The 16,638-nt window shown below is 43.7% G+C and overlaps 1 protein-coding gene across 1 annotated transcript in view; it reads left to right on the top strand.

Moving 5' to 3' along the window:
- Positions 1 to 16,638, top strand: part of LOC106506737 (cadherin-like protein 26) — a 39,107-nt gene that overhangs the window by 11,930 nt on the left and 10,539 nt on the right. The window contains 12 exon segments of the mRNA XM_085003183.1: positions 6,666 to 6,722; positions 6,724 to 6,814; positions 8,726 to 8,848; positions 8,851 to 8,891; positions 9,091 to 9,115; positions 9,118 to 9,322; positions 10,890 to 10,976; positions 12,231 to 12,328; positions 12,331 to 12,435; positions 12,582 to 12,636; positions 15,736 to 15,792; positions 15,794 to 15,877. Coding sequence (XP_084859309.1) covers positions 6,666 to 6,722; positions 6,724 to 6,814; positions 8,726 to 8,848; positions 8,851 to 8,891; positions 9,091 to 9,115; positions 9,118 to 9,322; positions 10,890 to 10,976; positions 12,231 to 12,328; positions 12,331 to 12,435; positions 12,582 to 12,636; positions 15,736 to 15,792; positions 15,794 to 15,877 — 1,028 coding nt within the window.

Consider the following 16,638-nt stretch of genomic DNA (forward strand, 5'->3'; position numbering starts at 1 on the left):
CCGCAACCTTTTCAGCCTTCAGTAAATAAAGTCACTGTTTCTCCTAAAGCAGTGAGAGACTCAGTAGCAAGTCCAGGTGACTCAAGTATACACAGTTGGTCCCACTTTATTTTACCTCTTTTGGCCATGTCCACGGCATGCAGAAGTTACTAGGTCAGGAACCGAACCTGTGCCACAGCAGCAACCCTGAGCCACTGCAGTAACGATGCCAGATCCTTAACCTGCTGCACCACAAGGGAACTCCTATTTCACCCTTTAAAAAAAATTAGTAGATTTTATTCCTTAGAGCCATTTTACAGTTGCAGAAAATAGGCTGGCAAGTTCAGAGTCCCTTCACACACCCCCTCACTTTCCCACTCATCCGTTTCCTCTGTTATTAACTTCCGGCCTTACTATAGCACTAAAATCGATGAGCCGATCGCATACATTTTTATGATCTAAAGCCCATAGTTTACATGAGGACTCACTCTCTGTGCTGCATGGGTCTTGACGATCTGTAGTGAGATGTAGCCTCCCTCCTCGGGTCAGAGTTTCACTGCCCCGAAGTTGGCCTGTGCTCCATCTCTTCATCCTCGCCTGCCCTCTGAGCCCTTGGCAACCACCGATGCTTCTGCTGTCTGCAGAGTTTTGCCTTTTACAGAATGTCACACGGCTGGAACCTCAGACTGTAGGCTGTTCAAGATTGTCCTCTCACTTAGCGGTGGACATTGAGGGTCCCTCTGTGTCTTCTCATTGGTAAGTACTTTTCCACTGTGGAATAGCATGGATGTGCCATCGTAGGGTCACCCATTCATCGACTGAAGGGCATCTTGGCTGCTTCCAAGGTCTTTTTTTTTGTTTTTTGTTTTTGTTTTTTTTTTTTTTTTACTTTTTAGGGCCGCACCCGTGGCATATGGAGGTTCCCAGGCTAGGGGTTGAATCGGAGCTACAGCTGCCAGCCTGCACCACAGCCACAGCAACACAGGATCCGAGCTGCATCTGCAACCTACACCACAGCTCACGGCAACACCAGATCCTTAACCCAATGAGCAAGGCAAGGGATCGAACCTGCGTCCTCATGGATGCCAGTCAGATTTGGTAACTGCTGAGCCACGGCGGGAACTGCATCAAGTTCTGATGATGGTGATTAAGGCTGCTTTAAGCGTCTGTGTGCAAGGTTTTGTGTGGACGTAAATTTTCAACTTCTTTGCATAAATGCCATGGAGCACGACTGTTGTTGGACCATCTGGTAAAGAGTATGTTCAGTTTTGTGAGAAACTGCCAAACTGTCTTCCAAAGTGGCCACACCACTTTGCTTTCCCACTAGTGATGAAGGAGAATTCCTGTTGCCTATCTAACGTTTTAGATGTAAAATTAATAAAAGCTTCTTTCAGAATTTTAAACAAAACAAGCTCTATGAAATAGTCATTAAAAAACCTCTTTGGACTCCCCGCTGTGGTGCAATGGGATCAACAGCGTCTCTGCAGCCCCAGGACACAGGTTCGATCCCAGGCCTGGCACTGTGGGTTAAAGGATCCACTGTTGCCGCAGCTGTGGTCCGGGCCTCAGCTGCAGCTTGGACCTGATCCCTGGCCTGCGAACTCCATGTGCCCCGGGGACAGCCAAAAAAGAAAAAACAAACTAACAAAAAACCTCTTCCTCACCCCTCAATTTCCCCTCTGGTCTGATTTCACAGGGGTGACCACCTGACACATACGTCCCTCCAAGCATTTTTGCTATGTTTCCAAAATTCATAGGCTCGACGTTTATTCTAATTTTATGAACATTAAGTATTCAAGGTAAACATTCTGACTCGTGCAGGAATGACATTTCTCTGCACAGACAGACTGTCAACTTCCCTCTGTGCCACCATGCCCGGTGCATTTGTGATGCTGGTGAACCGCTCGGTCCTGGAGGGGCAGGGCCATTTTCAGTTCCCCAATGTGGTCACTGAGTGATTTCGCTGTTTCTTCTTCTCTAAAAGTAAGTGACTAAGACAATGGTGCTTCTTCCCTTAAAACTCCGGTCTTGAGGAGCCAATCGCTGGCGCTGACGCAATCTCATGGGAACGTCCCGCCACTGGGAGAAGGTGCTCTCTGAATACATTCAGAAGTAGACTTATGACGGTTGCCTTTGCTTTACATTTTTACATCTCATATTTTGTGTGTCCTTACAGCTTCAGGTATCATTTGCAAAAAGATATGGTAATAACGACGTAGAGTTGGCTTTCAAGGAGACAAAATGTCCCGAAGTTTCCCATTAGCATCCCAGCTTTCATTGTACACACGCACACACGCTGGTTTTAGCGTCTGCTCCGTGCAGAATGATCTATGCAGCAGGGATCACGTGAGAAACACTTGTTCTCTCAAGATGCTTCATTTGGTGTGGCTGCATCTTCAGCAGTTCCAGAGAACGCCCTCTTTCCTGCCGGCAGTCGTTAGTCAGTGCTAGGCGGTATTGTTATGCGCGAGAAACAGAATCAAAATTTTTGTGGTGGTCCAGGCATACTTTTTGTTTGTTTTCACATGTAATAGCTGTTTTGTATAAGCAGTTGATAATGCAGTTCCTGAGTCTCTTAGAGGCATGTTCTGGCTGAAGCGCAATGACGGATAAGGCACGGGATCTTGCTGCTTTGGGCAGTCACTCTGTGATGGTGCTCGAGAGAGGGACGTCAAGCCTCATGGGATCATTTTCCTGTCAGTGGAGCCATCACCATGTTGGTTCCTTTGTCATTGGCAAATGTGTGGCTTACTTCCTTCTTGCTTTTTCACTCCACAAATACTTCTTCAATCTGATCCACTATGAGGTAAGTTTTGCAAGACTCCAAATCTCCCAGAAGGCAGAAACTTTTACACCATCACACTGCCAGACTTGCAAAGACTTCGGGTTATTGCCTCACACCCAAGCCTCGGATGCATAAAAAAGCATCACACATTTATTTATATTACCAAGCATTTTGTGTAAGAATAATATAATTCAGGAGTTCCTGTCGTGGCACAGTGGTTAACGAATCCGACTAGGAACCATGAGGTCTCAGGTTCGATCCCTTGCCTCGCTTAGTGGGTTAAGGATCCAGCATTGCCGTGAGCTATGGTGGAGGTTGCAGACGCGGCTCGGATCCCTCATTGCTGTGGCTCTGACATAGGCCGGTGGCTACAGTTCCGATTAGACCCCTAGCCTGGGAATCTCCATATGCCATGGGAGTGGCACTAGAAAAGGCAAAAAAAAAAAAAAAAAAAAAAAAAAGACAAAAAAAGAATAATATAATTCAGGCAAAAAAGTTTTGGTAACATGTTTTCAACAAGGAACTTGAGACCTAAAAGTCATAGCTTGGGCAAATCTCAAAAATCCCTTATTACCAAATACAAAAATGGTTGGGTATCTGTAAATAATTATTTCACAAGCTTTAATTGACCTGTTAGCCTCTATAGAATGAAAACATGCATATATGATATAGAATTCGTCATATATGATACACTGATGTTTGAATGATGAGAGGAGAATGCATTTTGTTTTATTGTGTTTTCCATTCCATTCACTTAAAAATATCTTCTGATTTCCCTTATGATTTCTTCTTTGACCCATGAGTTATCTAGAAATGTTTTAACTTCCAACATTCGGAGTTGTGATTTATCTTTTTTTTTCTTTTTTTAAATTGAAGCTTGGTTAATTTACAATGTTGCATTAGTTTTAGGTGTACAGCAAAGTGATTCAGTCATATATACATATGTATCTATTTTTTTCAGATCCTTTTCCCTTATGGGTTACTGCAGAATATTAAGTATAGTTCTCCATGCTATACAGTAGGTCCTTGTTAATTTTATATATATATATACATATATACATATATATATATATATATATATATATACATATTTTTTTTTTTCCCTTTTTGCCATATGGAAGTTCCTAGGTGAGGGGTCAAATTGGAGCCACAGCTGCCAGCCTATACCACAGCCACAGCAACTTGGGATCCGAGCTGTGTCTGTGACCTACACCACAGCTCACAGCAATGCCAGATCCTGGACCCTCTAAGCAAGGCCAGGGATCGAACCCAAAGCCTCAAGGATACTAGTCGGATTTGTTTCTGCTGTGTCACAATATATAGTACTGTGTATGTGTTAATCCCAAACTCCTACTTTACCCCGCCCCCATTAATTATCTTTATTAATGGTTTCTAGCTTAACATATTCCATATGATTGTAATTTTTTGAAATTTGTCAAAACTTGCTTTATATCCTAGCATATGATCAATTTTGGTAAAAGGTCAATGTACATACCACAGTGTTGGGTACACTGTTCTATTTATAGAAATAATCACTTCAAATCAGTTAGTTATGTTGTTTAAATATTTGATATTCTTACTGATTACCTGTTTTTTAAAAAAAATCTGCTTGTTCTATCAGTTTCTGAGAGAAATGTGTTAAAATCCCTGCTTCCCATTTTAGTTTTGCTAGTCTCAGATTTGCGTATCTTGAGGCTGTGTTATCAGGTAAATATGCAAATTTAGAGTTTCTATATCATATTTCCCTCGTAGATGGAGCCTTTTCTGATTTTTAAATGTCCCCATTTATGACTAATAAGACCTCTTGCCTTAAAGTTTGGTATTTGTAGCCAAATAACTAGATGAACTTTTTTGGTTGGTTAGTCTTTGGAAATCTATCTCTCTATCTTCAAAGACTAACTGAAAAATATAGAGAAGATCATATATAGAGGGGAGATATACATGATATACATATATATCCTTTTACTTTCAACCTTTTCATATTCTTATATTTAAGGTGAACTTTCCTATAAACAGCACATAGCTATGTTTTGTCTAATTTGGTTTTTTAATTAGAACATTTAGTGTTTTCCATTTACTGTATTAAGCTACAGAATAGTTCCATCACCCCAAATATTTCCTTATGCTTTTCCTTTATAGTCAAATCCTCCCCTAGCCTTTAACCCTGGAAGCCACTGGTCTGTTCTCTGTCCCTGCATTTTTACCATGTTTAGAATGTCATATAAATGGAAGCACATGGAATGCCACTTTTTAAGTCTAGATTTCTCACTTAGCATAATGCATCTGATATCCAGGCATGTTGTTGCATATGCAGCAATAGTCTTTGTTGTTGTCATTGTTGAGTAGTGTTCCATTTTACAGATGTATCACAACTTACTGACTTTTGGCAACCACGAAGCTGCTGAAGTCATACTCATTTTTATGTAAACATAAACTTTTATTTATTTTGAGTAAATATCTGGGAGTGGGCTGATTGGGTCATAGGAAATGCATGTGTGAACTTTATCAGAAACTCCTATTTTTCATAGTGACTGAATTTTGCATTCTCATTAGCCCTATATAAGAATTACATGTACTCTCCATCTTTGTCAGGTTTTTTTTATTTTAACAATTCTAATAGGCATGTAGAAGTATCTCATTAGGGTCTTAAATCTAAATAATGCATTATTTGCCATTTGGAAAAGGGTCTCTTCAAGTCTTTTGCTTATTTTTAACATTGGAAAATCAATTTTAGCAAGGCCACAAAAAGTAAAGTTACTATATAAAATTAATTGTAGTTCTATATATTAGCCATGAATAATTGGAAATCAATATTTTAAAAACAAGTGTCACTCACAATGTCATCAAGCAAATGAAGTGTTTAAGTATAAATTTAAAATATTTAGATAAAAATCTAAAATATACACAGAATGTGTTTGAAAACTTTTATAAAATATCAATGAAAGACATCAAAGGCAACTTAACTGAATGGAAAGATGTACTACCGTCTTTGTGGATTGCAAGGTTGAATATTAAGATGACAATTCTTCCCAAATTTATCTATAAATCCAGTGCAAGCCTATTCAACAGATTAGCAGAATTTTTAGATATGAATAAGCTGATTCCAAAATTTATATGGGAAGGCAATCCACCTTTTGCTTTCATTGGTCTTACTATTTTTACTGTTTTCAGTTTTATCGATATATACTTTTATCTTTGTTACTTCCTGTTTTCTGTTTGCAATTAATTTGCTCCTTTTAAAAAGGTTCCTTAAGAAACTAGTAATAGAATCTTAAATTATTGAGTTGAGATCTTTTGAAAGACTTTTCACCTGCATGTGTGAGATGAACTGACCTTCCTTACTCAAATACACAAGTTAGAGAAGTGACCGTCTAAGAACCGCCCCCAACTCAACAGCTGTCCTCATTTTAAATGTTCACGCTCCCACAACCTTTTGAGCATCTGGTCTACATCCCGTTCCTCAGTATTCACGCGTTGTGTTCGTTTCTCATCACAGCGGAAAGGGTGAAGGAACTGAGGCTCCCAACAGCTTTGCCTGTGTTGATGTGGGTGGAGAGACAGAGCTGAACCCAATAAGAAAGCATGAACTATTATTTCAAGCCAGCGCACTGATGTGTTCTACAGATGCTTGCTGAGCACCCGGTCTGTGCCAGCACTGTGCTCAACCCCTGGGGTCCAGGGTGAGCGAGAGCACAGGCCCGCAGGAAATTTCAGTCTGCGGAGGAGACGGGGACAGAACACACAGTCACACTGACAGTTGTTGGATTAACGTCACCAAATAAATGGTTCTGTGACATTAATACAGTTCTCTGCTTCCGAGGTTTACTTTTTTTTAAATTATTATTATTTTTTAAATGACTTTTACTTTTTTCATTGTAGGTGGTTTACAGTGGTTCCCTAGGTTTACCTGCATGTTGTGAATTGCTTAAAAGGAAAAATCACGGATAAATCCTTGATTTTTCGATACCAGGATCCGTGATGTGAACGATCTCGCACCCCCGTGCCCTGAGGAGGCGTTTAACACCAGTGCGAAGGAAAACCACGCTGCAGGTGTGCACGGCGGGGCCACGGGCTTCCTGTCCTCTCTGTTCTGTGAAGGTTTTCCTGCTTCCCTATTGACGGGGCCCTTGGTCCTAGCTGTCTTTGGGGAGACAGTTCGCTGTTCAGAAAGGTTGCAGGCCCTGGGTTAGAGCAACATGCCTTGAGGTCTGCAAGCCTCCTTTTTCGTCCTGGCAATGATATGATGTGCCATTTTCAGTTGGAAGAGCTGATACGTAAATATCAATCTAAGAGAAAGTCAAATGAACGAGGGAAGTAACAGAAGCAGGTGATGGGATCCTGAATATCTCTGTGGATTTCTCATCTGTAAAATGCCAGCAAGACGACATCTAAAGTTTCTGACCTAGGATTCCGTGAGTTTTTCAATCCAAACCACCCTTACTGAAATGTGCATCTATTTTATTTTATTATTTTTTATGACCACACCTGTGGCATATGGAAGTTCCCAGGCTAGGGACTGAATCTGAGCTGTAGCTGCAAAACCTGCACCGGCAGCTGTGGCAATGCTGGACCCACAGCACCAGGCTGGGGATTGAACCTATGCCTCCACAGCCACCTGAGCCATTAAGGTCAGACTCTTAACCCAATGCCCTACAGCGGGACCTCCAGGAGCTCTGTGCATCTATTTTAACAACAGAAAAGCCTTATTTATTTTGCAAGACAGTTTGTAGGAAATTTGGAAAATTCCAAGAAACAAAAAGACTGAAATAGAAAGCATCTTTAATACTACCAATTAGAGATAAATCTCACTAATGCTTTAGCTGATACTCGATATTTTTCTTTGCATTTTATATGCATGTGTGTATGTATATACACATTATGTTATATTTACATATGTATGTATTCACAGATTTATATACATAATCACAAATGCATATTTGTATATCTACATTTTTGCCATTATCATAGTATAAAACATATATATGCATATATTATTTATAAATATATGGGTATGCTTTTTTATATGTGCATATTTATGAATTTTCTCTTTAAAAATGTAATTTTACTGTTTATAACCTAACGGTGTTTTCCCGCAGCATCCTGTTGTGTCATATTTTATTTTATGGATGAGCTTTAAGATTTTTAACCAATCTCCTTGTGCTGGACATTGATGTTTCATCGCCACTTCTTGTTATTCTTCTGCAACATGCTTCAGTGAACATATCTGAGTTAAATGTGTGCCCCATTCAAGCATGATTTACTTAGCACAAATGCAGACAGGTAGAATTGTTCCCTCAAACTGCACACACAATTTAAGTGTTGCAATTCATTCGTCTCCCAGCAACACAAAAGAAGGTGTGGTGTACTGTTCATCTCTGATTATTAAATGCTTGAACCTGCAATAGCTTTCTTGGCCACTTCTATTTCTTTTATCCTTTGTTTGTTCTTTTCTTTGTCCATTTCTGTTAGCGTGATTGTCATTTTCTCTCTGATTTTAACCTCCTCTCTCAAGAATGTCTCTCACTTTGCTGTCCACCTCAAACACTGTAAATCAACTAGACTTCAATTTTTTAAGAATTGCAGAGTCCAAAAAATAAAATAAAGTGAGTCTGTTGTAGAAAAAACAAAAGTCCATGTCTCTGCCTGCCAATATGTATTTCAAATACGTGTTCCTGGTTTATCATTTTCTTTTAAATTTTGTTTATGGTGTTTTTTTTTTTTTGCTACACATTTAAAAAATCTGTCTAATCTTTTTTTCCAACATTTGCAATCATGATTAGAAAGTTCCTCTATTGAAATATCCCTCCTTATTTTGTCTAGTATGCCTATAGCTTGACTTCACATTGAAACACTTAATCGGTTCTGGCGTATGCCCCAATGCCATTTAGCCAAGAATCACCCTCCTACTGGTTTGATAGGCTGCCTTTGGCCAATAATAACAAATAGAAAAATTCTTTCTAGGTCAACCTGTTTTTCAGATGTTAACAGTGGATTTGGACCAAGAAAATACTCCAAATTTTCAAGTCCTTTACTTCTTTGTTTCTCAAACACTGTGGCTGAGAGAAAGTGGCTTCCAGACTCACCGTTTAGTGGGGAAATACGCCTGTCAGGATGCTTGGATTATGAGGTTATGTGCCCTTTATTATTTCAACAAAATGAAATGGGTTCTCTCTCTCTCTGAGCTCCAAACTAAGCGTTCATGTTTGCGGCGAGACAGCCTCTGTGGCCGGATTGGCCACTGAAAGTGCTCAAGTGGGACAATTCTGTATTAATCTTTCCCTTTCGTGTGCTCGAAGGGCCTGACTTTCCTTTTCCTGTCCGCAGAGACGGCTCCTCGGTTCCCACTGCTCGTGGGGCGCGGGACTCTGGAGAGCCACGGTCCTGCATGGCCACGGTTCACATGCACCTGCCCAACCACCTGTCCGCCTTCACCAGGACAGGGGAAGACACCTGCGTGGCCTCAGACTCCACGTCCCCAGGCAGATGGCCTCCACGCCCCAGGCTCGGTTCTGCGGAGGGAATTCGCTGTGTCACCCAGGACACGTGCGAGCCTCCAAAGTAACGTCAACCCTGTGGGCAGAGAATGAGTTAATCACAGTCACGAGAGCTGACCATCTCTGCTTCTTGGTGCCAGAAACTGCTCAGAGCGGTTACACGTGTCCTTTGGTTTTGAATAGCTGAGCTGCCGCGAGGACACAGGCCCCGTGACGGTAGAGGAGCCCTGCTCCGTCCGTGTCCGGGTTTCTCTGTCTCCACACTGCTGGCACTTGGGGAGGGAGGAAGCGTGTGGGGTGGGGTGGGGGAGGCTGCCCAGGGAGCTGTAGGATGATGACAGCACCCCTGACCTCTACCCACCAGATGTCAGGGTGCCCCCAGCTGTGACAGCAAACAGGTCTGCAGACCGTGCAGACTCAGCCCCAGGGGAGAAGCCTGAGCTTCATAGGGTGTTCAGGGCTCTGGAACAGGAAAGAGGAGCCGGCCGGCTCTGGCCAGGCCTTTCCCGGCTCACCTTTCGGGGTGGATTTATGTTTCGGGGTTCTACCCAGGGTTTCACAGGCTGCTGGGTCTCCAGGCTTAAAGAAGGTGCTGGCATATCCACTGTTCCCATCAGTTTGGAAACATCAAACCTCTTAAAACGTGAAAGGTTTGCTAAGAAGATAAAACCACCCAGGATCTGCTTTCGATTTCTTCATTCACTGTCATTCTTCCAGGTACACTTCTAAAAGGAAAATGCCCAAGTATTTCTTCCTCTCAAGGAGGCTTTTCCCATTGACCTGGTTAAATCCCCAAAGGGATCCCCCAACACAGACACACTCAGTCCTTGGCCCCCTGGGGATGGGATTGTTGCTGCCTTGTTCCCAGCACCTCAACCAGAATCTAATACATAGTCGCCTTTGTTGAATAAGTAAATGCTTCAAACAATTATTTTTTTAAAGTGTCATTTAAAAAGATTAATTGTATAGATCAAAGTTGACGTGTTTTCAATGAAAGCATCTCTCTGAACAGTATATAATAACTGAAGCGTATTTATTATGTTTGAGCCTTGTTTCAAAATCCCTCTCTGGCTTTTGGTAAAAAGCTGTGCTCTCAAAAGTAGGGCTGTAAAAAAAATACACGCTCTTATTTTGATGTGCTCATCTAGAGAAATTATCTTGTCACCAGAAGTATTGGATAAGAAGCTATTTTAAAAATCTATACTTGTTAGAAAAGTGATTGCCTTAATTGAAATAACCATAAGAGCTCTATTTTAGGAGAGGAATTAGATTTTGTTAGGCAGCATAAACTGTGTATTATTATTTTAAAAATTCTTTAAAAAACAGTGCCTCGCATTGGATTGAAGAATACTTTTAAAGCTATTCAGCGTTTCAATTATTCAAGCACCAAGTAGCAGGGGGACAGGACAAGATGTTTGTTATTGAGGCTTGTTCTGCTGTAACAGGCAGTTTCAGATCCTTAGCGGTCAAGTTCAATCACAGAAGACATGTCCAGGTTGTTACGCCAAAGACCTACATTTGCTCTCTCCCTTTTCTTTTCTTTTGCAATTGCGCTTTTCTCTGCAACATGGAAATAACGACTGCCTCTCTCAGTGTACCATTCAGATTTCAGAAGGCTGAGCCACCCAGAGCGGGTCACGTTTCCGGGTCCGAGACAGTGATTCGCCACTTTCGACGTCGTGGGGAGTGAAATTCGACACATCCAGTGGGAACGACTGATCCGGAGACCAAGGAAGCATCTGAAAGGTCACAGGGTAAAGCCATAGTGGGATCCACACCAGCCAGGTGCTGTGGGCATTGGGGCCCTTCCTGGAGGGTTCCTGGCGGTGAAATAGGAGCCGGGGGCGGCGATGGTTGGTGTGTTCTGAGCAGGTCACATGCTGTGTCACGAACCCCCATGGCCCATGAGGAAAGCCGGGCTGACTTGTGACTTCTGCTGCGGACCCTCGGCCCTGCCCCTGCGGCTCCCCCCCCCGCCAGATCATACATGTCAGTATTAAAGAGTCTTTTTGATGTGACTTTCAATGTGTCAACATTAAAATTTTTTTCTTAGACAAAATGTAATAGATTCACATAGTCCTTAACATGTTCTTCTCTGATGTGATAAAAATATTTAAAGTTTTCTCCCACCCTATGAGTTCATTGTTTTCCTTCCTGGTTTGAAAGAAATTAGAATATTTTCATGGAGCTGTAAAAATATTGTGGGGCCCTGGCACTCTGCCTGCTATGCCTAGTGGAGAGGGGGCCCGGCAGTGAGGTGTTGTTATCTCATTTACTGACGAGGAAACCAAAGCCCAGGGAGGCTGGGTCATTTTCACAGAGTCACACAGCTGGAGTAGGGGGTCTGACTAGGGGGGTCTGACGGCCGTGCCTTTAGTTTTCATTCTTCTCTGTAGACCCTGGAATGATGCGTCAGCTGGGGATCCAGTTTAAAGGCGGACTTGGCTTGGGAGGCTTGGGGTGGGGCCCGAGCTTCTGCCTATCAGTGTAACGAGCTCCCAGATGACGTCGCTGGACCACAGCCACACTGAAGAGCGAGGCGAGGCCCGGGGACCCTCTAAACCAGATGCCTGGGGCTGAATTTCCCAACTACTCTTAGGCTTTCAACCCTTTTAAATCACTGACCACTTTGTGCCTTGAATGACTATGACCATTAATGTCTGTATTTCCCTAAGCTCCCTGATCTTTTTTGCAGTCGCGTTGTCACATTAATGTTTCATTAGGTTATGGTTTTTGTTGCATTTTTCATTACCCTCTGATGGATGGTGGCTCTTTTCAACCAGGAGAGGGGGAAGGAAAAAAAAGAACTCCATAATGATTTGAAAATGGGCCGACGACTGTCTTTTGATCGCTATCAAAGACGAGGTAAATAATAAATGAAGCCGGAGGCCCCGCTCTGGGTGTGCCGTGTGACAGTGCTGAATGGGCTTCCTCCGGCCAGGAGCCTCGGGTGCGCCTCCCCTTCTCCTGAGGCCGCTGCCTTTGGACGGGGAGACTCAGACAGTGTGGAGCCTGGTCAGGGCCCTGAAGAATGAGGGACCGCTCTTTGCCTGCGAGGGGGGGTGGCTGCAGGGGTCAGCGCCACTGTGAGTGTGCGGGCGTCCCACGCCAAGGACCCGCCGGCCTTCCACCCTGGGATCTTTATCATCAGTGAAGTTGATGGTGCCAGGCCTGGAATTTGGCTGGGAATTCTTTTTTTTTTTTTAATTACTCAATGAATTTATTACATTTATAGTTGTACAATGATCATCACAATCCAATTTTATAGGATTTCCAACCCACAACCCCAGCGCATCCCCCTACCCCCCAAACTCTCTCCTTTGGTTGGCTGGGAATTCTTAATGCTACGGATCCAGACAGGACTGCTGGCCAGATAAGGTGGGGAGACAGGAGCGGGCAGGGTGGTGGTTTATTTGGAATGAGCCACATGCCTGAGACGCTCCTTGGTGGAAGCTACTCCTTGCATGTGCTCATGAGGGCGACGCTGTCCCAGTTATGAAAATACCAGAAGCTGCCCCCAGAACCCCTTGCCCAGGTCCAGCACCTTCTCTGTCATGTTCTCTGACCCCGCGGGTGGATCTCACTTGTTCATTTCCTTTGCGCTTAGCACATCATTCTTTTAGAGCCTTGCATTACAGTAATTTGTTATGAATTTCTATTTCTTCTTTACCAAAGGTTGTAAACAGGCAGCCCTCTGGCTTCTAGACAACGAAAGTGTTTTCTTTTTTAATCGTAGGAAAACATACCGCTATGACCATTTTCAAGTGCATCGTTCAGGGCATCAATGCATTCACGTTGTACTTCACCACCGAAATTAAAACGAATTAAAACTAATTTCATCTTCCCAAACTGAAATTCTGCACCTAGTAACCAGTAACCTCCGTCCTCCCCGACCCCAGGGCCTGGCACCACCATGCTACTTTGTCTCTTTGAATGGGACTGTTCTTGGTACTTCACATAAATGGGGTCCTACAGGATTTGCCCTTTTTATGACTGGTGTATTTCACTTAGCATAATGTCCTCAAGTTTCATCCATGCTGTATCATGTGCAAGAGTTCCCCGCCCCCCTTTTTTTAAACGGCTGTACCTGCATATGGAAGTTCTGGGGCCAGGGACTGGATCTAGGCAGCACCTGCCGCAACACCAGATCCTTTAACCAACCGAGCCAGGCTGGGGATTGAACCTACAACTTCACAGTGACACAAGCCACTGCGGTCTGTTTCTTAACCCACTGCGCCAGAGCAGGAACTCCCAGAATATCCTTCCTTTTAAAGGTGAATAATATTCCATTGACGTATATACCACATTTTGGTTATTTATTCATCTGTTGGTGAACTCTTGGGTTCCTTAGTGTTTTGTTTTTAAAGACAAAGTTGCCCAGAAGATGACAGAGTGAGAAGCATCAGGAATCTGTCTCCCTGTCTGGGCAGCAACTGCACTGGCAGAATCCAGAGTACCTATTTTGGAACTCAGGAATCTGTAGACAGCACCTCCAAAAAATTAAAAAAATAATTGCTATATAATCCAGAAATTCCAATTCTGGGTATATACTCAAAAGAACTGAAAACAGAGTCTCTAAAAGGTATTTGTACACTCCTGTTCATGGCAGCTTTATTCACGACAGCTAAAATGTGGAAGCAATCCAAGTGTCCATTGATGGGGGAATGGATAAGCAAAATGTGGTCTATCCATGCAATGGAATATTATTCAGCCTTAAAAAGGAAGGGGATTCTGCCATGTGCAAAAAAATAAATAAATAAGTAAATAAACTTTGAAGACAGCATGCTAAGTGAAATACACCACCGGTCACAGAAAGACAAATTCTGTATGATTCCACTTATAGGAGTACTTAGAGTAGTCAAAAATCATAAAGACAGAAAATAAAATGGTGATTATTAGGGAGGGGAACAGGAGTTATTTATTAGGTATGGACCTCAGTTTTACAAGATGAAAGAGCTCTGGGGATGGATGGTGGTGATGGGTGCTCAGCAATGTAGAGTATTTAATACCACTGCACTGCACGCTTAGAAATGGTGAAGGGGCATATTTGACTGCAACAAACAAGAAAATATAATGAAGCTGCCAACATTTAAAAGTCAAGAGATTATGCTAACAACCAGAATTATCTGGATGTTCTTGAAAAACAGGAAGATTCACTGGGTCTCTGTCCCATGGAGCCATGACCAGCTGGGGCAGCGGGAGGGTCTTACATCTGTGTCCCTTTGGCCTCTTGCTCAGCAGTTGGCCCAGCCCCATCCAGCTGGCTTCGCTCATTTCCCACATCTGCTTGGAAATCCTCCCCCATCCCCCGCCTCTGCAGGCACATGAGTTTGAGATCCTTCCTTAAGAAATGCCTCTCAACAATCGACGAGGACTAACCAGATTTTGCTTCTTTTAATTTCCAGCTCACTGTGGAGTAGTAATTTTATAAGACACTAAAAAAAAATTACAAAAGGCAATTATGTGTTGGGGGGGTGTCAGAGTAATGGCATTGATGATAAAATTTTCCCAAGACTTGCTCTCAGTTTGTACTATTATCTCACTGGGGGAAGCTAACCAAGCCTTCCAGACCTGGCAGGTCCACGCAGGTGCACGTGGAGTTTAAAAGGCCCCTAGGCAGTGGCTGTCAGACAATAGCCTGGATCGGGATTGCCTGCAGGGCATGGTAAAATGCCCTTTGCTGGGCTTCACCCTAGAGGTTTTTGACTTGAGGGCTGGGGTGGGGACTGAGATTTGCATCACTAAGCATTTCCAAGGTGATGCTGATGGTCGCTGGACCTGGCTTTGAGGATACCCATGTAGAGCTGTCTCTGACTCATTGCTGTTTTCCTATCCCCAGAGTGTGGCTGGGTCCCTTTAAAAACCATGACCTGTCAAATACCAGTCACTGGCCTTTCCCAAAGCCTTTACACACAAGGATGGGAAGGCGTGGGAACTCCCTTCCTCCGGCCTTTGGGGGCTGTGCCTGGCGCCCCAGCTTGGCGCTGCTGGCTCTTGGGGAATCCGGAAGGCTTGGCGTGCCCACCTATTAAAATGGCATCAGGTGTGCACAGGTGAGGACATGGAGCCCATGCTGACTGGCTGGATTACCCACGTTTGAGTCCTCTGGGCTCCCAGGGCAATCGAGACCTCAGCTTCTGTTGCAGAAACTGGCTGGCTTGTCACATTAAGCCTGGACCAGCACCTGTAGACCACGGAAGACTGGCTCTTTTTCGGGATGACACATTCTCCCTAGGGTGGACAGAGTCACCTGCGGCCTGACAAGGACAGGGCACTTGGGGTTCAGTGACGATCGATCTGACACTCTCGCCATGTCTTCAGATCCCCGGGCCTTCATCAAATCAGGAACACTCCTAACTCACCGATCTTACAATTCCTCACATTGCTTGCACGGGGACTGTGTCTGCTGGGCTATAGGTGGATGTGTCTTTTGATGTAACCTTTTAATTTAAAAAATTGCATGTGTTGTTCTGCAAGATACAACGTTGAGGACCCGGCAGACGGGGTCAGCGTAGAGGAGTGCTCGGGGCGGTTATCAGCAGGAAGTTGACCGCAAGTCCCCTCATGTAAATGACAGTTTTTACATGGTCATCACCCACGCTGTTGATGATGCTAAGCGGTCACCCCAAATTGGGGGCGAAATGAGTTTTCTTGCTTCCGGAGGGAAAATAACACTGGTGAGAGTCTTTCAGCATCACTGGGAAAAATCTAAAATGAACCTTTTTATCACCGTGCAGCCATACTGGCAATTATTTCTGATAAGTCTTGAAATGGCAGACGAGGCGTTGTGCCACGGAGGGAGGGCAGTGTTCACTCAGAAGAGGCGCTCGACTGATCAGGGAGCGGCGTCCACCCACGTCTTTTCATAACACAGCCCTTCAGCTCTCTGTCAGAGCCGACTGCGCGTGATAAACGTTTAGCACAGTTTTCCTGTACTTGGAATGGCTTATAAGCTCAGATAAATGTGACCATGTGGGACAAATGTGTCATAAACCAGGATCTGTGGGGGTTTTTTTTGGTTGTCATTTGTTTTTTTTAGGGCCGCATCATATGGAGGTTCCCAGGCTAGGGGTCTAATCAGAGCTACAGCTACCAGACTACACCACAACCACAGTAACGCCAGATGGGAGCCGCATCTGCGACCCACACCACAGCTCACGGCAATGCCAGATCCTTAACCCCCTGAGCGACGCCAGGGATCAAACCCGCAACCTCATGGTTCCCAGTCGGATTCGTTTCCGCTGCGCCCTGGTGGGAGCTCCCAGGATCTGTGTTTTATGAGCACTCCTTACCACTTTCCTCTATAATCGCCCAGGCTGAATTTTTAAACCTACCCAAACATAAAGTTAAATAAATAACAATTTTCCTTTTCTAAATATC

The sequence above is a fragment of the Sus scrofa genome, chromosome 17 (assembly GCF_054392235.1).
Source record: "Sus scrofa isolate SSC_HxYL_T2T_F1_AM1 chromosome 17, Sscrofa_HxYL_maternal_Yorkshire_Landrace_v2.0, whole genome shotgun sequence".
NCBI lineage: Eukaryota > Metazoa > Chordata > Mammalia > Artiodactyla > Suidae > Sus > Sus scrofa.